The 25,501-nt window shown below is 53.8% G+C and overlaps 1 protein-coding gene across 1 annotated transcript in view; it reads left to right on the top strand.

Moving 5' to 3' along the window:
* Window positions 1-25,446, top strand: part of NOS2 (nitric oxide synthase 2) — a 39,071-nt gene extending 13,625 nt beyond the window's left edge. Inside the window, 26 exon segments of the mRNA XM_027130379.1 lie at window positions 1,058-1,220; window positions 1,974-2,065; window positions 3,003-3,144; window positions 3,236-3,375; window positions 4,701-4,875; window positions 4,969-5,070; window positions 8,161-8,355; window positions 9,427-9,509; window positions 10,028-10,172; window positions 11,041-11,145; window positions 12,094-12,143; window positions 12,469-12,643; window positions 13,384-13,516; window positions 14,398-14,476; window positions 15,265-15,446; window positions 17,575-17,738; window positions 18,707-18,914; window positions 20,527-20,614; window positions 21,289-21,410; window positions 21,727-21,875; window positions 22,851-23,045; window positions 23,644-23,874; window positions 23,877-23,961; window positions 23,964-23,986; window positions 23,989-24,123; window positions 24,125-25,446. Coding sequence (XP_026986180.1) covers window positions 1,058-1,220; window positions 1,974-2,065; window positions 3,003-3,144; window positions 3,236-3,375; window positions 4,701-4,875; window positions 4,969-5,070; window positions 8,161-8,355; window positions 9,427-9,509; window positions 10,028-10,172; window positions 11,041-11,145; window positions 12,094-12,143; window positions 12,469-12,643; window positions 13,384-13,516; window positions 14,398-14,476; window positions 15,265-15,446; window positions 17,575-17,738; window positions 18,707-18,914; window positions 20,527-20,614; window positions 21,289-21,410; window positions 21,727-21,875; window positions 22,851-23,045; window positions 23,644-23,874; window positions 23,877-23,961; window positions 23,964-23,986; window positions 23,989-24,123; window positions 24,125-24,214 — 3,451 coding nt within the window. The 3' untranslated portion in view covers window positions 24,215-25,446.
* Window positions 25,447-25,501: the final 55 nt, after the last annotated feature.

The following is a 25,501-nucleotide window of genomic DNA, read 5'->3' as shown; positions in this document are numbered from 1 at the left end:
TGTGTGTGTGTGTGTGTGTGTGTGTGTGTGTGTGTGTGTGTGTGTGTGTGTGTGTGTGTGTGTTTCAAAACCTTCCTGGCTGTGGGATATTTTTGAAGCTGGGAGGGGAGGGGAGAAGCCAGTTTGGAAATCTCACAAGGGACAGCTGGCCGAGCGGCGCGGGGGTTGAGAAAGCTCGCTGTAGACAGCCTGTGACGCTGGACCACACTGTGGAGGGCTCCTCCTTGAGCGGCCCTGGGGCCCTGCAGGCTGAGTCCTGAGGGCAGGTCCCCGTCTGGGCCTGACCAGGGAAGCGTGGGCAGTCCCTGCACATCTCTGGGCTTGCAATCCCTCCCACCCAGTGTGGAAGGTAGAAGGTTAAGAGCCTGGGCTTGGCATCAGGGCAACCTGAGTCTGAGTCCTGAGTTTCCACTTTACCACACTTCTGTTCCTGGGCCAGTACTTAAGCTTCCAGATACACCGACTATAAAAAGGACACAAAAATGCCTCCCTCACAGTCTCAGTGGGACCCTGACTGTGGGTGGCTTCGCCCAGTGCCTGGCTCACAATGAGTACTCAGTACACAGGATCTGCTGTGGGAGGGACTGATTCATCTCTTAACCAGGGGAAGGTGGACGGGTGCTCCCCTGACTGAGAGGCAAGATGGGGCTGCGGCTTGCTGGCTGCCGCTCCGGCTCTCGCAAGTGTCTTGAGAAGCGCTGCACTCCATGCTGAGATGAATATGATTCGAGAAAACGCTCCTAGAAACAACAAGGGTGCTGGTGGGATCAGGACCAGCTGTGTAACGTGCAGGACCCAGTGTGGAAATAAAAACGTGGCTTCCTGTTCACAGATGATTAAGAATTCAAGACAGCAGAGCATTATACCCAGCATGGAGCCCTTCTGAGCTCAAGGCCCTGGTCACGTGCCCATGAAGCTGGCTCTGGAGGGGACGGTCTCCCTGAGAGACATCTTGCCCTCCTGGTGTCCTAGTTCAGTTCCTGCTTCTGTGGATTGAATCGGTCTCCATTTAAGGTCACCTCATTGTTGATCTTCCTGATGCCTTCCTGTCCCCCAGGGCAAAAATAGAGGAACATCTGGCCAGGGTGGAAGCGGTAACAAAGGAGATAGAAACAACAGGAACCTACCAGCTGACGGGAGATGAGCTCATCTTCGCCACCAAGCAGGCCTGGCGCAACGCCCCCCGCTGCATTGGGAGGATCCAGTGGTCCAACCTGCAGGTGGACTCCCTTAGCAGGAGAGGAAGCTGGGAGCCTGGCGGGCCCTGAGCAGTGGCTCCCAGCAGCCCGCCGAGCTGTCCCCGGGGCTCCCTGCGTTCTCTCTCCCCGGCCCTGAGCTTGAGATGGGGGCTTACAGCCACCCACCCCCACCGCCCCAGAGTCTAGAATCCGATCTCAGCACCAGGATTTCTAGCCGATCTTTCTCTCTTGCGTTAAATTTCAGAGACTAAACGCCAACGCGAAACCAAACGACCTTGCTATTATAACTGCTGAGGCCCTGGTTGTTTACCTTGACTGAATTCTTGGCTTTTAGAAAACATTTCCTTTATCCTAGCCTCCTAAGCTGTCTTTACGTTTTATTGCTGGATAATAGTGAAAGTACTTGGACAGATAAAGAGATAAGAAATGCCAATGCAACCAGCTCTGGCTGTAATAAAATGTTCTGGAGGCCATGGGTAACATGTATAAAGCAACTAGGCTGTGGGAATCCTGACTCATGGTGCTTGAGAATCAGGTTTTCTTGGGGGTTGGGTTTTGATACGGTCTTCCAAGTGAGGGCTCCTGGGCTCCCCTAGGAGAGCAGAGGAAGGATGAAGGGGCAGAGAGGAGGATGCACTCCTCAGCGAGGCGTTCGGGTCGTGAGGTTTGGGGCCACTCCCTCAGTCCCCGTGGCTTAGCTTTTAAGATCAGCTCCAAGGCCTCTGTCCTCACGGTCCTTGACGGGCATGGTCTGGGTGGGCTGCGTGCACGCAGGTCTTCGACGCGCGGAGCTGTTCCACGGCCCAGGAGATGTTCGAGCACATCTGCAGACACCTGCGTTATGCCACCAACAACGGCAACATCAGGTGGGTGTGCTTTTCCCGAGGCTACGAGGCTATGCTGGGGCCCGTCCTGTCCCCAAGGCTTAGCCAAGAGATGCAGATGAGTTTAGGGGAGGCATCTGGGCTCCAGGAGAGACTAGGGAGAAAGAAAGGAGAAAGACTCGGCTTCTTCAGGGAGCCCTCGCAGTGAGCCGGCCTCTGTGAGCTTAGTGCCTCGTCAGTGGCCCATTTCCTTGGTTTCTTTCTGACTTGTAGCCATTTGGAGGTGATGGGGGGGATCCTTAAGAAGCAACTTCTCCACTCTTCGAGGTTAAGGCTCCCCACTTTAGAGGAGATGAGAAGTTGTTTTTGCAGCCAATGTGGTGATTTTCTTAGAGGTGGGGGAGTGGCTGCCCATCAGAACCACTCCTGCCTTACCTTCCCCTTCCCCTAGCCAAGGAGGTCAAGGTCAACTCATTTGGTCCTTCATTCATTTTTCCTTTCAGCAAACACTCAGTGCCCACCTGATGAGGACCCAACACAGGGCTAGGCATGGGGGTGGGAAGTGACTAGGACCCTAGACGAGGGTCCAACTCACTATGAACCTATGCCTTGCACTAGACAAGCGTCCAACTAACTCAATTGCAAAGAGAACTATGGTGCAGCTAGGGAAAGGGTTGGGCAGCTAACCGTGCCCGAGGGGTGGGGAGGGTTCCCTGGAGGACGTGGTCCCTGGGCTGGTCTGGAAGGTAGGAGCTGCAGGAAGAAGAAGGAAGGAGAGGGTATGTCAGGAAGTGGACGGGTTACACAGAGGCCAGCGAGAGGTTGGCATGTCTCAGAGCTGCAGGGGTTTGGTTCAGTTAGCTCGGGTGCAGAGGGCTGGGGAGTGGGAAGATAGGAGGGGACAGGGGACCTGTTGGGGATGGCTGGAAGCGCACACCGAAGCTGGGTGGTAAACAGCACTGTCCTCACCTTGGGGAAGGTCGGCCATCACCGTGTTCCCCCAGCGGAGCGACGGGAAACATGACTTCCGGGTCTGGAACGCCCAGCTCATCCGGTATGCCGGCTACCAGATGCCTGATGGTACCATCAGAGGGGACCCTGCCAGCGTGGAGCTCACCCAGGTACTAGATCCGGCTCTGGTGGGTGACAGTGGAGCCCAGAGGGGTCAAGGGACTTGGATCTCCAGACTCACTTGGCCTGTCTTGTTTTCAGCTGTGCATCGACCTGGGCTGGAAGCCCAAGTACGGCCGCTTTGATGTGGTGCCTCTGGTCCTGCAGGCTGATGGCCGTGACCCTGAGCTCTTCGAAATCCCTCCCGACCTTGTGTTTGAGGTGCCCATGGAACATCCCAAGTAAGCAGGCTGTGGGTGCCGGGGGTGTGTGTTCACATGCATGCCCCCTCCTTTCCTAAGTGAGACCTCAGACCTCAGGATCTTCCCTGCACCTCCCCCAAAGCCCAGCCAGCAGCAGGTGATACCCAGAAGGGCCAACTTTCAAGGCCTGCCTTGTCGCCCTTGTACAGCAACTCTGCACTTGCATGTCGGGCCTCAGACTTATAATGAGATGCTGATGGTGACAGGAAAGCAATGGCTTAGACAGACCAGGCTCTAGCAGCTTGGGAAGAAGTGACCTCAGGAAAGGAATCCTTGAAAGGCTCTGAGATTCTCACACTGTGCAGCCCAGGCCTCTTTGACCTTCCTGCCAACTCTCTTAGCCATCCCTCTCCTGACTGATGACAGTACTTCAAGAGCTCATCTGGTTCAGCCCCTCCTCCAGGCAGCTCTAATAATTACAAAAATACCTGCATACATTGACACTCACTATGTAGCAGGCATTAGGCTGGGCTCTTCTTTTTGTCCCTTGAATATACTGAACTTACTCCTACCTCAGGGCCTTTGCACTTGCCCTTCCCTCTGCCTGACATGCCCTCTCTCCAGAATTTTGCAGACTTCATTTCTTCTTGTCAATGAGGTATTTCCCGAATGTTACCCATTCTGAGAAGCCTCTTCTGAACACCCAATCTAGAGTAGGCACCCTCACCCTCCATCTGACACATCACCTTGTCTTTATTTTCCTATTTATTTATTTGTTTACCTACTTATAGTCTGTAAGGTCCTTGAGAATTAGGGATCTTGTCTTTCTTGTTCGGCAATATATCCCCAACACGTAGCAGGGCGCCTGGCTCATAGTAAGTGCTCAATTATAAATATTTCTGGAATGAATGAATATACAAATAAAGGATACTATTATTTTCACAATAATCCCATGAGTTTGATGCTCTTATCTCTATTTTGTTGGTGGGGATGCTAGGGCTCAGAGAGGCTAAATAATATCCCAAGATTACACAGCTAGTAATCAGTAAGGCAGAACTTGAACCCAGGCTTTCTGACACTGGAATCCTTACGTGCTGTGTTATGTTGGGTTCTCAGCATTTAGCACAGGGCCTGTCATATACTTGATGCTTAATATGTTTGCGTGAATGAACTCGTGATTGAATGTATAATTAGCAAATGACACGTGGTGCGTCAATTCACCTCTCCAGGTGGGATGAACTTAGAGATCAGCACTTGGAAAGGAGTTTTCTTGGTGCACTCTTTCTCTGAAGCTTTTTTTTGGGGGGGGATGAGTGTGGGCCAAAGTGAAGGCCCCATTGCCACCAGCTCTGCCTCCCTACCAGGTATGAGTGGTTCCGGGAGCTGGAGCTGAAGTGGTATGCCCTGCCGGCCGTAGCCAACATGCTGCTTGAGGTGGGTGGCCTTGAGTTCCCAGGGTGCCCCTTCAACGGCTGGTATATGGGCACAGAGATCGGAGTCCGGGACTTCTGTGACGTCCAGCGCTACAACATCCTGGAGGTAACGAAGACCGTCCAGCTGGGCCGGCTGGAGGTGCGGGCCTGCAGCTGGGATCCAAGAGACTGACTCACCCCCATTTCTCTGCCTTTGCAGGAAGTGGGCAGGAGAATGGGCCTGGAAACACACAAGGTGGCCTCACTCTGGAAAGACCGGGCTGTCATTGAGATCAATGTCGCTGTGCTCCACAGTTTCCAGGCACGTCTGGTGTTTGCGGGTCTGAAGCCTTTCTGGTTAGAAGGTCGTCTGGTCCAGCCGCCCATGTCATGCTTGATTTTCCCCTTATGGCATTGCTCATTTATTCACGCGTCAAACAATGTTGAACACCCTGTTTGTGCCAGGCACAGTGCTAGGTGCTGGGGATAGAGAGACAAGCCCTCTCAAGTCTGCTAGTGTAAACTTGAATGCTTCTAGGAACAGGCAACTCCTTACCTCCCAAGGCTGGTCAATCCCTGCTCTTGAGCACTGAATCCTGTCCTCTCTCAATTTTCAAGGACTTTACTCCTGAAAATCCTCCCCACTTCTGCCCCGTAACATTGATACCTCCTTATCCACTGGATCATTCCCATCAATGATCAGTAAGCTGTAATGATTCCCATCTCAAAGAGATAAATGGCTAGCTAACCAAATACTCCCCCTACGCAGCTACTACCTTGTTTCTCTGCCTCCCTTTTACGGCAAAACCATTGAAAGACCTCATTACACGTCCTCATCCCCCAGCCGCTCCAGTCAGGCTTTTATCCTCCACAGCTCTGCCAGTGGAATTCTGGCTGTTGTTCACACTCACCAAGATGCTTCCCCCCTAAGGGCCTTTGCATTTGCTTTTTCCTCTGCCTAGAACACCCTTGCCATGAATCATCCCGTGACCGGCTCCTTCCCTTCATCCAGGTCTCAACTGTCACCTCTTCAGAGTAGCCCTCCCTGATGACACCATAAACAAAGGCATCCTCACCCACCTCCCTGTCTTTCTTATTCCTTTAACCTTTTCTTTCTTTTCCTTCATAATCCTGATTAGCTCCTGACATTATGGAGTCCATCTGCTTCTTTCTTTGTCTCCCCCATTAGAATGTAAGCTCCATGGGGCAGGAACCTTGTCTCTCTTGTTCACTGCTCTACCCCTGGAGCCTAGAAGAGTGTCTGGCACGTGGCAGATGCTAAAAAAATATATGTATTGGATGAATGAATGAGAGGCCACGTCCACCTGAGCAGTTGTTGCTCTTGCTCCCCTCTCTGAGCAATGGCAGCCACCAAACACAGCAGGTTGGCTCCTGTGTGGGACTGAGCCCTCCAGTCCATCTGCTGCTCTCCTATAAACACTCCCCTTCCTTTGGGGAAGGAGCCGTGGACGTGTGAAGCTATTACTTTAGAAGCTGGGACCATGTCCACAAAGTTGGCAGATGCCCTGGAGGCCAGACCGCAGGGCAGAGGGTCATTCATTCATTCAGCAAAGTTCTATTGTGCATTTTCCATGTGTCAGGCCCTAGGTCAGGCCAAGAGTGTGAGCGGTGAACAAAATAGACAGAAACCCTGGCCTTGTGGAATGTAGTGGGAGCTGACATTAAACACCCAGTAAATACATATTATCACACACTGTTCCCCAGATCTTGTCACGCTGTAGGCATGTCAAGCTTGTGCCTGATTTTGGGGAGTGGGCGGGGGGGAAAGGGCAGCTCCGAGACAGGACAGGAAGAGCCTCCTGGGGCTGACCCAGCTCGGGAAGGCCCCACTGGCTGTGGATCACACATCCTGACTCCTGCAGGCTCCCAGCATCAGCTCTGATATTGGCAGGATGCGGATATGTCCCAGGAAACTGCTGACCCTCAACTGTCTCCTGACCATTGCTGACCACGTCCCTCCACTGCTTGAGAGTCTCCAGGACTTCCTCATGACCCTCCTTCAGGGTCAGCTGCAAAAGACTTGGCCTCATTTCCTCATCTGTAAAATGGAGATAATAATGGTACCTCCCTCACTAGGTTACTGTAAGGATTAAATGAAAATGAATGCAAAATATTTAGCTGCATTGCCTGACCCATAGTGATCACTCAAAAAACATTAGTTTTGTTGTTATTATTATTTATTACTGTTACAACTGTTCTCACAGCTCTCATCATTCATCAGCTCCTGCGCCTAAAACCGGTCTGGCACCCAGTAGTTGCGGTGTGTGTATGTATAGAATTTTAGAAGGCATAGCTGATCCTACTGGAGCCCACTGGCTCCTCTCCTGCCTCCCAGCCTTGACTCATGCAGTGTCCTCCTCCGGGACTGCCCGTCTGCTGCCTAACTGGTACCCATCTCTCAAAACTCACTTCCTCTTAGAAACTGTCTCTAAAATCCCTGATCTCTCCTCTGAGCTCCTGTGTGAGCTAAGCCCTCCCTCGGCCCTCCGTCAGCACCTGCACTCACCTCCATCATAGCTTCTATCAGACCATGTGAAATGGCTGATGTCCTTCTGCCTCCCCCAGTTAGAGTATGATCCAATGTAGAGAAGAGGCCACGTCTTTCACCTCTGTATGCAATACCTGGTAGATAGAAATAACAATAGCGGCTAACATTCATTGAGCACGTTTTATGCTTTACTTGTATTATTTGATTGCATTCTTTCAACAACGTCATGATATAGGAACTATTACCATCCCCATTTTACAGATGAGGAAACTGAGGTTAAGGAACTAATAGCTCAAAGTAACATGGCTAATAAGAGGCCAAGGTTTGAACCACTCCATGAAACCAATGTCTCTTGACTACATGAGTTGCTCCAGACGATGTGGCTGCCCTTGTTGGATCATTCCAGGAAGGCTCAGACCCCTTGGCTTCTAATTTTAGGATGTGGGACATTGTGGTGATTTGCCTTCCATGCACTGTGGTTCCCCCCAGTGCTTCAGTCCTCTTCCTTCTGGGCTGAGACAGCCACATCTTTGGGAAGGTGACTCCTGGAACTCTTTACCAACAAGTGAAAAAAAGCCACTGTGCTTTGACTCATCAGCATCCAGAGAGCAATTTGTGGGAGTCCAGGGAGACTTGTGGGCCTGGGAAGCTGGACACTGCCCGCAGAGGCCAAGCGGGGGCAGCGTGTGGCCTGTGGGCTGACCATGGCTATGGTGACTGCTTGGGCTCAGAGGCTCTGAAAATACTTTGCATTTGGGTATTTATTTTCAGCAGTGAGAAGGGGGCCAGAGGGGATTGTGGTCCCATTTTACAGATTGCCAGGCCCTTCCATAGTCCATCTGGGAGCCCTGCAGCCAACCGACCACTCTCCTCAACTCGCCTTCTTGCCTCCTTCTGATTTAGAAGCATAATGTGACCATCATGGACCACCACTCAGCTGCAGAGTCCTTCATGAAGTACATGCAGAATGAGTACCGGTCCCGAGGGGGCTGCCCAGCTGACTGGATTTGGTTGGTACCCCCAATTTCTGGAAGCATCACCCCCGTGTTCCACCAGGAGATGTTAAATTATGTCCTGTCCCCTTTCTACTACTACCAGGTAAGAGAGGGGCCTTCCTCTCCTTTCTGTCTTGGGAGCTCGGGGGTGGAGAGAGTGTGTGTGTCTACACATGTGTGCATGTGTGTACACATGTGTGCGTGCATGTGTGTTTGCATGTGCCTGTGCACACGTGTGCTCACTAATGCAGGATATACAAGGAAGGATCGGGGACACAGAGGCATATTTTTAATGCTTTTCAGGCTTCACTCAAGGATGCTTTTGTCCATTTCTACAGAAGTGAGACTGAAGGGAATACCTTTTATGGTACCTTTAGTAGCCCGTTGCTCTGATGGAGTTTAAGCTCCTGAGGGCGACCACCATTGTGCCCGCCTGCACGGGAGGGCTATAGACAGTCACATGACATAATGGTGAAGAGCTTGGCTCCCAGGTCAGATACATCTGGGGGTGATTCTCCCACTTCCTAGCTGTATGATCTTGGGTGGGTCATTTCACCCATCTAAGCCCTGGTTTTCTCATCTCTAAAAGGACGGTCATCAACTCCATGGTGGAGGAGGTTGTGTGGATCACATGAGCTGGTGTACGTAACAGCTCAGCCCAGTGTCCAACCCAGAGTGCACTCAGGAACCGTTACCCAGTGAAATGATCTCATTTTTTGTCAAAAAGCTCTTTGGTTAGATTTGGGGAAGAGCTTCCTTACTCTAAAAGTGATAAGTAGTGTGACTGACTGCCTGGGATAGTTTGTGCCTGTGGTCATAGCACCTTCGTCTACTCTCAGAGGTATCCCAGGGCAGACTATGCAATATATACAATCTGTATAGCCTTCCTAGTGATCAGATACCAAAAGGAAAGAGATGTGCAGCCTCTCCCTTCCAGGGACACACTAATGAGTGACAGTCAACTGTTCGTGTGCAGGTTCTGTGCCGGACATGAGCTACAACTTGGAGGGAGACAGACAGATGCAGCCCTTCCCCGTGGGGCTTTCAGTGAAAGGGTGGGGACAGGGCCTGCTCAGCCCCGCAACTCACGAAGGGCATGAAGGGCCTTCTGTCTCTCCAAGCTCAAGCCAAGCCAGGGCCCACCTTGCCCACATATCTGCCCTCTTTTCTGAAGGTGGAGGCCTGGAAAACCCACGTCTGGCAGGATGAGAGGCGGAGACCCCGGAGAAGAGAGATTCGATTCAAAGTCTTGGTCAAGTAAGTGGGAGCAGCCAGTGTTGACATCTGAACCTCAGCCCTTCCTTCTAGACCTTGAAGGGCAGGGAACAATGAGAAAGGGTTTGGAGGGACTTCCCTGGTAGTCCAGTGGTTAGGACTCTGCGCTTCCACTGCAGGGGGCATGGGTTCGATCCCCCGTTGGGGAACTAAGATCCCGCATGCTGCACAGTGCGGCCAAATAAATAAATAAATAAATAAATTAAAAGGTATATTAAAACTATAAAAAAGAGAGAGAGAAAGGGTTTGGCTCCCAGAAATCCAGACACCAATTCCCAGGGTCACCTGCCACCTCTGTCCCAGCCTTCTCTCTCCTCCATTTTCCCAAAGGGGCTGCGTGGTGGGTTGAGTGGGGGAGAGGAGGAGAAGGGCGGTGAGCCAGGGTTGATAGCTGGTGAGAAACCTGGGTTCTTTTCCCTCGATCTGCTGCACTTTAAATGCTGGGCCCCCATCTTCCTCTGGAGGCTGACTCAGCACACAGAGCATGTCTGTCCCCACAGAGCCGTGCTCTTTGCGTCAGTGCTGATGCGTGAGAAAATGGCTTCCCGGGTCAGAGCCACGATCCTCTTCGCAACAGAGACAGGAAGATCAGAAACACTGGCCCGGGACCTAGGGGCCTTGTTCAGCTGTGCCTTCAACCCTAAGGTAGCCAACTCAGCCTGTGCACGGAGAAGTCTGGGGCAAGTTACAATGATGGCTCTGCTCCTGCATGTCCCCCAGCGTTGGGCATGCTGATGTTTATTGAAAATCTGTGATAGAAGGAGAGAGGTGTGTCCAGGGATTCCCAAACTTACCTAGTAAATAAGCTTTTCATAGTGTTCCAGGGAACACAGTTTGAGAAACACCTTCTTAATGTTGCTAAGTCTCGATATACATGAGGTGTTCTAGATGGATTTTATCCACATTTACAGAACACCTCCTATACAGGGTGCAGTGCTAAATGTGAAGGGAGCGGAGGACGAATAAGATGCAGAGAAATAAAACAAAACTCCCAAGGGTGACTCATTCCTTCCACCAGTGTTGGATTTGATCCTCCATCACTGAAGGCCTCCTGGGTCAGGTAGGCCTGGGTAGAACCACGAGGCCGTGACACATGTCACCTGAGATTAGCTTCAGGCAAAGCATTTGGGTCCCCGAGGTGCCAGAGGAGCTGTCAATTTTGTTACCTGCTCATCCCGTTTTTGTGGAAAATATGTCCACGCACTCAGAATTCAAGATAGCAATGGAAGCGGTGAGACGTGCTCTGATTTGGGACATGCAGTATTTTGGAGGCAAACCCTCCAGGGCTTGCTGATGTGTTCGCGTGGGAGAATCAAAGAATCGAGGATGCTGTGTTCACATAGGTTCAGTAGACAGGGATTTGTTAAGTCCTCACCTCCTCTGTGCCGGGCACCAGGGGACCGAGATGACGAAGGGGACTCCTGGCCTGAGTAGGATGAGGGGAGCGCTGGGTGTCTGGGGAGGGCGCCAGCCTGGGAAGCAAGGGCTGATGTCCACCCTGGGTGCCGTGCAGGTTCTCTGCATGGACGAATACAGGCTGAGCCATCTGGAGGAGGAACAGCTACTGCTGGTGGTGACCAGCACGTTCGGGAACGGAGACTCCCCTGGCAACGGAGAGGTGGGTGGCCTGAGTCCCAGGGGTCTGGGGTCTGGTAGAGCCCAAGAGGACCAAGGAAAGGATCTGGGGACTCAGCATGTTCTAAGGAGGGCACTCGGGAGTGAGAGCTCTTATAACTCTGGGTCGCCCTAAGGTCAGCCATTGGCTGCCTCCTTCGTAATTTCCTCTGTGTGCGTGAGCTGCCTTTCCTGTGACGTGCTTAATATATTTCAGTAAATTGACCTGCCTTTTTAAATTCAAAAATTCATGTTTAAAGGAAACTTTCTATCACTCTCACAAATGGAAAGCCAGCAGAAATTGGTCCCAGGTAAATCCAATGAAAGCCAAGCAGTTACTGAATTCTAGCTGGATACTGTTGCCTAACCATGGCTTGCTTTGTTTTTTAAAAAGAGTAATAAGCAAGTATGAGAGAAGTGTTAAGTCTCCATTAGCAGCAGTCTGAGATTTTCTCCCTAGTGTTCAGGACAAAAGAATGAAATAATTGAAAAGGAATAACTAGAAAAAATTAAAGAAGAAAAGAATACTTTCTTACCATGTGATTTGACACTAGTTTCCACCTAAAGTTATCTTGAGTTCCTGGGAAATCAGGGTTATTTCAGAGAATACGGGACCAGTTGTCACTCTGACAAGAAGAGAGGCTCATGTCCTGTCAGGAGTCCCTCTGGAGATGCCCTGCTATAAGGCAGGCCCCCCTCTGCCAGGGCTGGTTGGGCTGGGGGTTGGGCTGTCCTCGCCCCCCACCAAAGGTCAGGCCCACATGAGTTGCTAAGGCTGAACTTGTCCCTGAGTCCCAGCCAGGCGGCCCCACCTAAACCAACTTCCCTGCGAGCACCTTGAACTTTCTCCTGCCAGATATGTCCAGTTTTTAAATGAGCCACCAGAAGAAAGGGAAAAGTGGTGCTTTTATTAATCCTGTCCTGGGAACTCTGTGGTTCTCTCTCTTTCTAGAAACTGAAGAAGTCCCTCTTCATGCTGAAAGAACTCACCAACAAGTTCAGGTAAATCTCTTCCCCACTCCCAGAGTCTGGGTTCCAGGGACGGAGCTGGGTGTGTATAAGTGGGAACTTCCTGGGATGTCCAGGCCCAGAGACAGCCTGTTCTCAGAGGTGTTGTGGGTCAAAGCAGGGACACCAAGTCCCATTCACAGTTCTGCAGGCCAGGCATGGGGTTGGTCGTGGGAGTTGGAGACGAGGCTCGGGAACCAGAGAGGACAGGAAGGGGGTGTGCACTGGCGGTCCTTGCCCAGCTGGGGCGCGAGGGCCGGAGGCTGGCCTGTGGACGGGGTCAGCTCACCCAGGCTCCGTGCGTGTCCTCCTCGGGCAGGTATGCCGTGTTTGGCCTCGGCTCCAGCATGTACCCTCAGTTCTGCGCCTTTGCTCATGACATCGACCAGAAGTTGTCCCAGCTGGGGGCTTCTCAGATCGCCCCAACAGGGGAAGGGGACGAGCTCAGCGGGCAGGAGGAGGCCTTCCGTGGCTGGGCCGTGCAAACCTTCAAGGTCAGTTCACAGCCGAAGCTGCCACACAGCACCAGGAGGGAGGCTGCGGTGCACTCGTGCCCAGGACACCTGTGCTGGGCATCCTGCGTGGCATGACCCCTGCTGGGTCCTATAGGCGTGGTCCCGGGTGTGGGCCGGGATCGCAGGCCTGAGAGCTCAAGTCGCTGCTGCTTTCCCACAGCCCCCAGAAGAGCTCCACTTGACACCTCCCTGCCCTCGGGAAGCTGTGGTTTAAGATCTTTCCCCCTCTGATTATCCAGGTCACCTCCTGACATCCTTGTCTTGTTCCAGTGTCCCAGCCACAGAGAACCTGGGGACAGGGATATCTCAGTAGGTCTTTATCACCTGTGGCTTGACCCCACTGACTGAGAGAACTCCCTGAAGCAAAGCGTTTCACCCAGCAGTGGGTCTTACGAGCACCACCTTGAGTGGGTCCGACGTTCCCAAGCCCACATCTCCTCCACACGATTCCATGTCAGGAAAATGGGAGTAATCACACCTGTGTCATAGTGTGGGCATGCGGATACAACGAGATGCTGTCATTATTAATATTCATAATAATAGCAATAGCTACTATGTGCTAGGACCAGCCATTTTTTGGGTTCTCATAACAGCCCAACCAGATAAGTGTGTTAGTAATTACACAAAGCTCTTAGCTCAGTTGCAAGGACTTAAAAAATAGTAGCTGCTGCTGATGACAGGGATGTTGATTAACACCAGTCGGCTCCACCTTTGTCCAGGCAGCCTGTGAGACGTTCGATGTCCGAGGCAAACACCACATCCAGATCCCCAAGCTCTACACTGCCAATGTGACCTGGGACCTGCACCACTACCGGCTCGTGCAAGACTCACAGCCTTTGGACCTCAACAAAGGTACCTGCTTCCCTGCACCACACGGAGCTTGCTTGCCCTTCCTGCTGGGGTGGGTGTCTCTGAGTCCTGAGCCTAGGGTCAAGGAGACCACTAAGACCCTCTGAACAGAGGCAGCTAGTCTGGGGCTACCAGGCATCTCTCTCTTGTTGGGTCCAAGAGCCTGCTGGGATGCAAGACTTGCAGGTGTGCTTCGTCTCTGAGAGAGGCGGTTTAGGAGGAGACCCTGGGAGGGCAGTGGAGAGAGAAGGACGCTCCTATGTGCCAGGCACTGTGCTGGACTCTTTGTGCACCTGCTCTAAGTGATCCCTGACACTCATCCTGTGAGAAAGGCACAGACAGAGAAACTGAAGTTCAGGGAGGTGCAGCAAGTTGCTAGCAGACGGCCCAGGTGGGATCTGGGCCCCAGCCTTCCCGCTCTAATGGCAGCCAGGTATTATGAAGAACATTTTTCAGAGGCAATTCCAGGCTACAGTCTGGGAACTCTGAACGGCCCGTCTGGATGCTGTGCTTCTGTGCTTCCTCTTTTCCTATACCAGGACTACAGAGGTCCTACACGTTTCCTCACGCTTAGGATATCCCCAGCTTCAACTACGCTCTCCTGCGGATCCCAAGCCATGGGATGTCCTAGAAATTCCCATATCGGGGCATTTGCATTGCATTTCCCAATACCTAGCAGCGGCACAAGCATCCTCTTCAAACCAAGGGTCTTTATTTGTGATTCAGAAACACAGTGGGGAAAAAAAGAAGGGAAGGAAAACCCCAGCACCACCACAGTGAGACACCCCAGGGCAACGTCTGGGTGTAATTGACTCAGCACATGGAGGCTGCCCCACCAACACTTCAGAGCCACGTTGCCACTTCACTGTCTCTCTGTCCCACAGCCCTCGGCAGTATGCACGCCAAGCATGTGTTCACCATGAGGCTGAAATCGCAGCGGAATCTACAGAGTCCAAAATCCAGGTAGGGCAAAGGAGAGGGCTTCTTGGGTGACGTTCCACAGATTTTATTTTCATCCGGGAAAGACCAGAGCAAGTCAGTCTTAGAAAGGAGAGGAGGGAAGTGTCCACTGGCATTAGCTAAGATGCCGCTGGGAGGGTCAGCTTGATTGCTAACCCCTGTGGCCACCAGCACCTTTACATTGGGTCTCCATTAACCATGGGCCAGTTTTCCAGCTTGGGAACGAGGCACCTGCTTCACTTCCTGTCCTTTGTGACTTAACTATTTCACCAAAAGGGGAGGGCAAGAAACACTCAAACTATTTGGCTTTCTTAAGAACTTTCAGGAAAAGTTTTGGCAGGGAAGGACCTTTCCCCGCCAGGTCAGCCAGCAGTGTGGATTCTCTGTAGGTTTTGTTTTTCTGTGCTGTCCTTACATTCATTAGCGAAAGTGGGCTGTGTTCTGATAAGAACCAGATTTGTGCTAGACACTAGGAAAGGTTTGTCTCGATGCCCACATACCTCCTAGTGCGATGCTTTCTTTAGGCGGAGTCTGTGGTCAAGCTCTTGAGGGCTTGGGAGGGCTGCATGGGAGGATTCCTGTTCACCCTCTCCCCACGGAGAAGCCGCAGGCCGGGTCAGCCCCGGGCCCCTCTTGAGCACCCCAGCCTCGGAATGCCGGCAACCCGTGTTCATGGAACCGGGCAGGAAAATGAAAATAGGGCACGTTTCCTGGGGAAACTGGCCCACCCATCAGGGAGTGCTGGAGGAAATCCTGGTGGCGTAACCAGAGGCTTCTTTTTCCTTCTGCAGCCGTACCACCCTCCTGGTGGAACTCTCCTGTGAGGGCAGCCAAGGTCCAAGCTACCTGCCGGGAGAGCACCTCGGAGTTTTCCCAGGCAACCAGCCAGCCCTGGTCCAAGGCATCCTGGAGCGAGTGGTGGATGGCCCTGCCCCCCACCAACCCATGAGCCTGGAGACCCTCTGCGAGAACGGTGAGCCCGCTGCACAAAAGCCTCAGCTGAGGCCGCCCCCAGCATCCTCCCACCAAGCCCCAGCCCCACGGATGGGCTGGGCCCGGACCTGCGCTGCAAACGGGCAGCTAACCCTGTCCTTCCTGCTGAGTGGTGGGCCTCTGAAGCCCGCGCCAGAGCAGCCTTGTACATAGTCATCGACCGGCCGCCGGGCCAACAGGAAGGGCTGCTTCTTTGGGACTATCTGCCCAGCGCCAGAGGCTGGGCTATCTTTCCCCTTCGTTCTTTGCTTACCCGGCCACTTTTGTTGGTTGACCGATTCATTTTTCCATCAAAATTTTAACTACTCACATCTATATACCAGGCAGGCCCTGGGCTACAAAAATGAATGAGACTCCGTGTCTGCCCTCAGAAAGCTCACTACCTAGTACAGGATGCAGATATGCAAAAATAGTCATAATTATTATTATAATAATAACAGTAGCAGCCACCATTTGGGGGGTAGTTCCTTGACGCCAGCACTTCACCAATACATGCATGGTCTCTTTAGTCCCACAACAGACACACATGTGCAACTTGCTTGGTGACACGATAGAGAAATGTGGAAACTATGAAAATGGTGAGCTTTGAAGATTCAGGTCCCCGATCCATCACTTACTAGCAATGTGACCTTGGGCATAGGAGTTAACCTCCCGAGGCTTTGTTTCTTTGTCTCTAAAATAGAGATAATAGAGCCTTCCTCGCAGGGCTGTGGTGAAGAACAGATGAGTAGATACGTGTGTGCAACCTTCACCACAATTCCTGGCACCAAACAAATGCAGGAATGGAGGAATCCATTTCCCAGGGGCTAATCGACATTTGTCCGGAAGGTCAGAGGAAGGTAGTTTAATACACCCTTTGGATCCCAAATTTTATGCTTTGGAATTTATATTGCATTTTCATGGCATTCTAATTTCATACTGCTTCCCCATCGAGGGTCTCATTTATGCCCACCTTCTGTGGGCAATGGGCAGGGCCAGACCATGGGTGACCAGGAGAGCTTGGCTCCTCCTGGCCATCCTAACTGGAGAGATGAGGCTGTCCGGGGGAGGGGTCAGAGTCCCTGTTGTCTGCTAAGGCGAGGCTCTCAGCCTATGTGGTGAGCACAGCACTGGGTGACAGGCACTAGGAGAGGAAAACGAATGAAATCAGCAATCACAGGCCTTCCAGCCCTTTGGACTAGCTCCCTGGCCTTAGCGTCCTCTGCAATCATGATACCTCCAAAAAATGTGTCCCCCTAAAGAGAGTGGCCAAAATAGGACAGCAGGAGCCTGAGAAGCAAAGTCTGGCATTGTTCCCCACTGTCCAGGAGTGTGTGAGAGAGCCTGCAACTCGGGGGTAAGAGGACAGAGACATCCTTGTGACTGTAGGGGGACAGATGTGACTCCTCAGGCCTGGGGTCTAGAGGAAACAATGTAATACTAATATTTTTACCTAATACGTGTACTGTTTCATTCAGTCCTCATGCAAACTCAGCAGGACAGGTTTTATTATCACGTCCATTTCACAGAGACAGAACCCAAGTTCAGAGGGTTCAGTCAGCCTACTAGTAAGTGGGGAGCCAGAGTTTGAACCCATGTCTACAGGCTCCAGTGTCCATGCTGTGACCGCCCTGCATACGGCCTCTTGGCACTCCTTGAGACTTGCCACCTCACTTTGGGCTGAGGGCTGCTCACCCAGTCACCCCTGGAGACTGCAGTTATGGGCTTTTCTCTAAATGAAGAACTGGCCTCTGGGGTGTACATCAGTCTTTGGTGAATTTAGTCGTGGTGAGTCTGTAGTTCAGCTGTGTGTGTCCTGCTGAAGTTCAGGTCTGGGCCAGAGAGCGACTGGACTCTGGTACATAGTTAGTTTTGCAGGATTGTGTCAACTTGGGTGCCCTTTGGAGGGCTGTTGACCAGCCTTTCCTGGCAGCCCTACCGCTGGGCACCATCTTCCTGCACTTGAGTTGGGCACATGAACCCTTTTGCTGTTCCTGGAACCAGAACTCCAGTGTCTTCTCTCCCCTGCAGCTGGAGGGTAGAGGGTGTCTATCCCAGATGCCTCATCACTCTTTGGGAAACCTAAATGGGGCCTTTTTCCCATCCTGACTCCTTTCTTCCCTATCCAGGCAGCTACTGGGTCAGGGACAAGCGACTGCCCACCTGCTCACTCAGCCAGGCTCTCACCTATTTCCTGGACATCACCACCCCGCCAACCCAGCTGCTGCTCCGAAAGCTTGCCCAGCTGGCCACGGACGAGGCTGAGAGGCAGAGGCTGGAGACCCTGTGCCAGGTGAAGGTCGGGGCTGGTGGGTGAGGCAGGAGCAGGGCCCCAGAGTCGGGGACATTCTGAGCCTAGAGCTGGTCTTTAACCTCCAAGGGGAATCCACCCCAGCTTCCCAAAGTGCAATTTGTCAAAGGCTGGGAGGAAGCCAGGCATCCTCTCCTGTCCCATCTCTAGGACATAGTTGTGTCAAGTGAACTGAATTGTTTTGAACGTCTGCAGGATGCAACCAAAGTGCACTTCCTCAGAAATGAGCTAGAAAAGGAGAGCCGCTCTGTCTTTTATTCCCCACACCTGGAACAAGCCTGGAATTTAGGAAGTGATGGAGGATGGGTGGTGTGGATGAATGGATAATGGACATAGTAACAGATGGGTAGCTGAATTAATAAATGAATGAGAGAATGCATTCACTCACCTGCAACTTTCTAGACCCAAGTCTTTGCAAAAGGCACCGAATATCATTATTACCGTCACCATTATCGCTAATTATCTTGATTCCAGCCACCTCCACTGCCCTTATCCTGTGGCTACACGGCACTAACCTGGCACACATTTTCTCACTTAATTCTCACAACATCCCCATGAGGTAGGTGATGCTATCCTCATTCCACAAAGGTTAAGTAACGAGGACGAGATCCCACAGATAGTAAGGGCATTCGGTCAAGATTTGAACCCAGGTCTGTATGATTCTGAAGCCCTTCCCCAAATTAGATTAGAATAAAGATTTGACTCCTGCCTGCAAGTTGCTGACAGTTAAGTTCTAAGCACACAAGTTAGAGAAATGCTACTCATTGACCTGAGCTCCTCCAGGACAGGAACGTTTTCCTCTCTAGCTCGGCGTTCTCAGCACCGTGGACAGCACCTGGTTCTTTGAAGTGTGTGCCGTGGAGTGGATGAATGAATACTGGATTGTGACAGCCTCTTCCCTCTGTGTGGGGCAGGCGCCCTGAGACACTCATATTGCCCTTGGCTTTCAGCCGTCTGATTACAACAAGTGGAAGTTCACCAATAGCCCCACCTTCCTGGAGGTGCTGGAGGAGTTCCCGTCCCTGCGGGTGTCCGCCAGCTTCCTGCTCTCCCAGCTGCCTGTCCTGAAGCCCCGGTATTACTCCATCAGCTCCTCCAGGGACCACGCACCCACGGAGATCCACCTCACCGTGGCCGTGCTCACGTACCGCACCCGAGGTAAGGCTGGGGCAGAGGCCGTGGAGCGGCCCACGTCTGCTCCTTACGGGGCAGCTGTTCCACATCTCTGAGCTTTGGTCTCATCATCATTAAACACCCACCTTCCAGAGCTGTTAACAGCGATAGGAGGAGTATGGGAGAGACTACCATGAACCAGGCACTGAGCTAACGTCTTTGTGTGTGTGTGATCGGTAACCATGTGAGACAGGAGCTGTGTGCATTTCACGGGTGAGGCACAAAGAGGATAAGCCACAGGTTCAAAGTCACCCTGGTAGCAGGTGGAGAACGGAGATGCAAACCCAGGTAGTCTGACTGCTGAGTCCAAGTTCTTAACCACCATACTCCTCTCTACTGTCCAACTCCTGTTGGGACAATTTAATGAGATCAGATGTGGAAAGTACCCAGTACTTAGTGGGCGCCCAGCGATTCTTAGTCTTCCTGATAGTCCAGCCTAAATACAGGGGTGATTCTGCCTTGATGGTTCATTCATTCACTCACTCATTCAGCGATGATTTATTTCATACCTCTTTATGCCTGGCACCACGGTGGGTGTGGAAATACAGCACACATAGACCCTGCCCTCATGGAGCTTCCCATCTAGAGGGAACCATGAAGAGAGACTCATAGAAACAGACAGCTGTCATTGTGTAGGTGCTAAGAAGGAAGGTGCAGGGTGCTGTGAGGGCAGAGGACGGGGGATGGGCTGACATACACTGGGAGGTCCCACACCTTGTCCAGCTGGATGAACCACGCCCCTGCCCTCTCTCCGTAACTGAGCATTGCCTGGGCTGGCAAAGCTGGGGAGCTGGCTCACGCCTCAGAGCCCTTTGTGCTCCGAGAAGCACAGTCACACAGTTCCTGAAAACCGGGCAGAGACTCTCTTTGCTCTGCTAGAGAACGTCTGCAGAGGCCAAGTCTCAACCCTCAGACCAGGAGAGGAGAGGCAGGCACATCCTGTGAGAGCAAGGTTCCACCCAGAGGAGAACCAGCGGGACTTCTCGAGTTGGTTGAAGGTCCCCTTAAATGCTGGGCCATTGGGAAGGGAACCTGGGGTTTCCACAAGCCCAGGAGGGGCCGCTGGGGGAGACAGAGATGGAAGAGCAGACCGGGAGGCGCAGCAGCTTGTCCATCACCCACCCAGGGTTCCTACCAGCAAGGGCTGTACTCCTGAAGACACTGCGAGGAAGTGACTGTGGTCACCCTGAGGGGCCACTTTGTGCTACTGTCATCGGAGCTGAGTGATGGGCTGGGAGTGTCCCTGGAGAAACTCTTGGAAGGAGCATCGGAGTAGGAGTTAGGGAAGCTGAGCTGTGACCTGACTCTACTGCTACCCGAGTGACCTTGTACAAGTCACCTTCCCTCTCTGAGACTCAGATTCTGCAGTGGCAGAAGGAGAGCCTTGCACACTCTCTGAGTCCCTTTCAGCTTTTGCCAGCTCTGGGCGAATAGAGGGTGGAACTCAGAACCAGGAGAAAAACATTCCTTTGATTAAAGCCTGCAGAGTGCCTGAGCAGGCAATTCAGGGAGGTGCGTCAGTGTGGGAGGAGCCACTGAGAAGGTTCACGCAGGGGTGGGAGGGACGATGCTCGTCAGGTGTGTGCTGTCCTTACAGACGGCCAGGGTCCCCTACACCACGGCGTCTGCAGCACATGGCTCAGCAACCTGAAGCCCCAAGACCCGGTGCCCTGCTTTGTGCGAAGGTAAGCACCCCCCGCACTGTGTCCATCACGGGACCACTGGCCCCGGGGAGTACTGGGTTGAAAGGGAGGAATCTGGGGTTTATTTCTTTTTTCTTTTTTTGCTGTACGCGGGCCTCTCACTGTTGTGGCCTCTCCCATTGTGGAGCACAGGCTCGGGACGCGCAGGCTCAGAGGCCATGGCTCATGGGCCCAGCCGCTCTGCGGCATGTGGGATCTTCCCGGACCAGGGCACGAACCCGTGTCCCCGGCATCGGCAGGTGGACTCTCAACCACTGCGCCACCAGGGAAGCCCAATCTGGGGTTTAGATGCCACTCTGGGCCCCTTGGCCCGTAAAGAAGGCACGAGGGTCCCACTGGGCCTCTCCATTCTAACCCCCAGTGGTAGAGCATGGCCAAGTCTCTAGCAGGGACAGAGGTGGCAGCGATGTTGGGGCCCAGGGTACAATGAGGCTCAGCCTTTCTCAGAGGGACCCCAGGGCAAGGTGATGGTGCGCCTGGACAGGGGACATGAAGCAGCCCGCAGGACTTGGGAAATCAACTTTTAGCTCGTTGTCTTTTCTACCCCGCAACGCTACCGCCCCCGGCCACCCCCCCAGCTCCCCAGCCCCTGTCCTGCGTGTGCATCCGACCCAGGGTGTCTGAGGACGGGGCCTCTTTCCTCCTGTCTCCTTCAGTGCCAGCGGCTTCCAGCTCCCCGAGGACCCCTCCCACCCTTGCATCCTCATCGGGCCTGGCACGGGCATCGCCCCCTTCCGCAGCTTCTGGCAGCAGCGACTTCATGATGCCGAGCACAAAGGTACAGCTAGAGGGTTTTTGGGGGTGCGGAGGGGGTACCAGGTGGTGCCCAGCAGCTGCCTGGGAGTAGAACTGAAGCTGTAGCCACCCCGCAGATGTTTCCTGGCCCCTCTCCCAAGTTTGCCTCAGCCTGTATGGACAAAGGATGTGAATGCCCTGGGCCTCAGTTTCCTCATCTGTAAAGTGGGGACAGTGCTATATGGAACGTGGGGATGAAATGGAATTCTAGTTGGGTGCGCAGCTCGGCAGGCCTTGAAGCATGGCCCACCCGCCCTCTGGTGGCCATCCTGGTAACTGCAGCCTACTGGGTCTTGCAGGTCTCCAGAGTGGCCGCATGACCCTGGTGTTTGGGTGCCGCCGCCCAGATGAGGACCACCTCTACCGGGAAGAGATGTTGGAGATGACCCGGAAGGGGGTGCTGCATGAGGTGCACACAGCCTATTCTCGCCTGCCTGACCAGCCCAAGGTAAACGCTGCAGCTGCCCGCGCAGTGGGTGGAGCATTAAAAGCACAGACTATGGTGGGTGCCTGGCTCCCCGCAAGCCCCTCAATTCCCTGAGCCTTCACCTCCTCAGCTCTAAAATGGAGGCGATTATACAGTCACCGGAGTGGCGCTGTGAAGCGATTGTGTTCACTCTTCCAGGAGAAGAGACGGGCCCTGAGACGTTCAGGGCTAAGTCAGAGTCACATGTGAACCAATCCCCAGTGCCCAGCCTGCTGAAGGTCCTCGGCCGGCATGTACAGCTGTCGGGGGTGGGGAGGTGGTCCAGGTCGGCTTCGCGCTCCAGCACAGCATGGCTGGGGGGCAGCCGCTGCTCCCAGCACGGCCCGCGGACCGGCTCTGCTGTGCCGGGTAGTACTTTGCCCCATAAGCCTGGGGGGGTCAGAAAAGACTGTTGGCTCAGCCTTTGTGAACTGATCCCATTGGGCTCCTCCCAGACCTGGCACTCCATGCCCAGTGCCAGGGTCACTGGGCATCTTGTGTAGAGAAAGAGGAGAGAGTCCCCCGTTGGCTCCAGGACTTCTGTGTAACTGGGGAGCCCTGCTCTGAATTACACGGGGGATCTCGAGGACAGAGATTCCCTTTTGTGGGGTGCAGGCAGGTGGGCCTCAGAGCTCTGGGCAGGGTAAGTGGCTTGATGATGCCTCTTTGAAGCTCGGTGAATTCAGAGCAGATCAGGGAGCCCCACTAGAGTCAGCTCCTCAAGGGCATGGCTGTGGCCAGTATTCACCTCTCCAGCCCCAGCCCGGGCCTGGGCCAGGCAGGGCACCCATGCACCTCCTCATCTCGAGCCTGGTCCCCGTGCAAGGCCCTGGCCAGGAGGGTGCTCACCCCGCCACCCCTCCCACCTCCTATTCATCTCCCCGTGGCCGGCAGGCCTGACCGCAGCCTTCGCCCCCAGCACTGGGGGCCTGGACCCACCGTCTCCTCTGGCTTCAGGTCTACGTTCAAGACATCCTGCGGCAACAGCTGGCGGACGAGGTGCTGCACGTGCTCCACGAGGACCAGGGCCACCTCTACGTCTGCGGGGACGTGCGCGCAGCCCGGGATGTGGCCCGCACCCTGAAGCAGCTGGTGGCCACCGCGCTGAGCCTAACTGAGGAGCAGGTGGAGGACTATTTCTTCCAGCTTAAGGTAGGACCGCTGGCGTGTGGGCTCGGGATGCAGGCCAAGGACATGGGCCAGGGAGCCAGGGCCGGGGGGTCAGGCTCACAACAGTCTGGGCTCAAAGGAATCCTAGAGGTGGCGGGAGGTCAGAGCTGGTCGGGCTGTTAGAAGGCCTAACTGTACATCCTGGTCTGGCTGCTCACTTAAACAAAGGCAAACATGTTGATTTTTCTACAAGACTCTCAGAGCCCCTGACAGGCTGCTGTACGTTGTGGCGCTTCAAGACTGGGAGGAAGTACACGGCATGTCCCAACCATATTTATCTCAGAGCCCACATTTCCTGGAGCCCCTTGTGAGACAAGCACTGGACGGGCTTTAGCGTCCATCAGAAAGCTTGGAGAGATGCTCTGGTGGTCCACGCCAGAGCAGGTGTTCATGAGGGTTACATAGTCTAAGTGAGATTCGAGTATAATCTAAGCATGACAGTTGGGAAGGCAAACGGCTCATGAGTGTAGGTGTGATGGGGAGCAGGGGGACCCTTGGGGCTTGGCCCAGCTCGGACCTGATGAGTGAGAGATCGCTGCACCAGCAGAGCTGACACCTTGGTCTCTGTTTTCCCTTAAAGAGCCAGAAGCGCTATCATGAAGATATCTTTGGTGCTGTATTTCCCTATGAGGTGAAAAAGGATGGGGCAGCGGGGCTGCCCAGCAATACCAGAGCTCCAAGCGCCCACAGGAGAAGTTAAAGCTGCCACTGTAGAATTTAAGGATGGTGCCAACTCTCGATTTTCTGAGGTCACAGGACTGGGGATATTGGAGGGAGATTATATCCCCAAGCCTCACATCTTATTTCCCCATATCCTTCCCTCTCAAATGCTTTACTTGACCTGCTACCCAGTAGCAGCCTGGACTGAGTGAGCCCCTTGCCGGGGTGATGGAGAGATGGGCCTCCCCGGTCCCTTGGAGACTAGATCTGCAGTGCCAGGCCTGGCCAGTGGGTGAGAAGGATGGAACTTCCTTGATCGCACCACTTGGGTGACCACCAGGAGGCGCTGTCACATCACTCTGTATTTAGCGGCCTGTGTACAGTTATTTATGCCTCTGTATGTAAAAAAAAACAAACCCCAGTCTGCCTCTTGAGCCTTCCTTGTATGACTCCTTGATGGAGATATTTATACGAAATGCATTTTATTTTAACCACATTGTATGTGCATGTGGGTGTTTTGGAGGGAAAGCAGCCTTAAGCTGTATAGAGTTGGGGACTGAGGGATGCCACAGCCTGGACAAAACTCCTCCACAAAGGGACATATCAGCGTGGCCCCATTGCTCCTCTGAAATGCCCATCGGGTATGGGGACAGCACACGGAGTTCTGTGCACATCTGAAGACCCGTGATGGGGGTAAGGAAGCACAGCCCGGCCTGCGGGCGTGAGCTGCACCTCAGGAGGCGTCTCACACGGGGTGTGGCAGGGGCGCGAGGCTGCCAGGTCTTTAGCGAAGGCCTAGACCACAGCCCGGTCTTACGCAGTCACCGCCTTTTGCTCTGGGGCTGCCTGTTTCGTGAAAGTTTGGCCAGTAATGATTTGGGCCCTGGGTGACAGCACAGGCGAGGCTGGGCTGCATGTCGAGGGCTTGGCAGTGAGGGAAGGACACACATCTTTCACGGGGAAGGCTTCTCAAGGGACTGAGCCCGGTGAGAGCAAGGAAGGAGCTCAGCCAGGGGCTAAGCGAGGGTTTGGCAAAATCTGGCTCCGGGCTTGGGTTGGGACCCTGTCTCACTGGCTCCCCGGCCCGCTTCTCCCCTCCACCACTCCTGCTCGGGTCCGGTAGTGGGGGAGAAAGGGGCATGCGACCTCAGCGTCCCAGCGACGCATCTGCACGACAGTCCCCTAGGCCAGTGCCTCTCCCACTCCAGCGAGCAGCAGACCACCTGGGATCTTGTCACGTCGCAGGCGCTGAGGAGGTCCGAGGCAGGGCCGGGGATTCACGCCCCCAGGTGCTGCTGGTACTGCTGGTCTGAGGATGCTCTGAGCCCCACCCTGGTTCCCGAGGACAGGATTCTTGGAGCTCGCAGGATGCGTTGGCATCGTGGGGACACAGAGCCGGTCCCCATGCCCTGGCTCAGTGACTGGCAGAACCCCGCACGCTGACTCTCTTTCTCCCACGCACACCCTGACCCCTGACATCGGGGGACCCACAGCAGAAGCACACAAACAGGCCTCTCTTCCGAGTCGGCTTCTCAGGAGCCCAGCCCAGCCCTTGGCCCATCTCAGAAGCATGGGGCCATTTCCTGGGTTCACCTCCATCACCAAGCTTCCTGCGTCAGCAATGCCTGTCCAAGAGGCCTGAGCTTTCGCCCACACCCTTGTGGGGTTTGTGGAGGACCCGCTGGGAGCAGGCCTGGAGGTCAGGAACCACCCACTGATCCAAGTGAGCCCGTGCTCTCTTCCCCCTCTTCCCTCGGCCTGGACCTCCCCGATTCCAG

Source organism: Aethalodelphis obliquidens, unplaced genomic scaffold (genome assembly GCF_003676395.1).
Source record: "Aethalodelphis obliquidens isolate GAN/ISIS:26980383/991018 unplaced genomic scaffold, ASM367639v1 scaffold38, whole genome shotgun sequence".
NCBI classification, from domain to species: Eukaryota; Metazoa; Chordata; class Mammalia; order Artiodactyla; family Delphinidae; genus Aethalodelphis; species Aethalodelphis obliquidens.
This window is presented reverse-complemented; position numbering and strand designations above follow the sequence as displayed.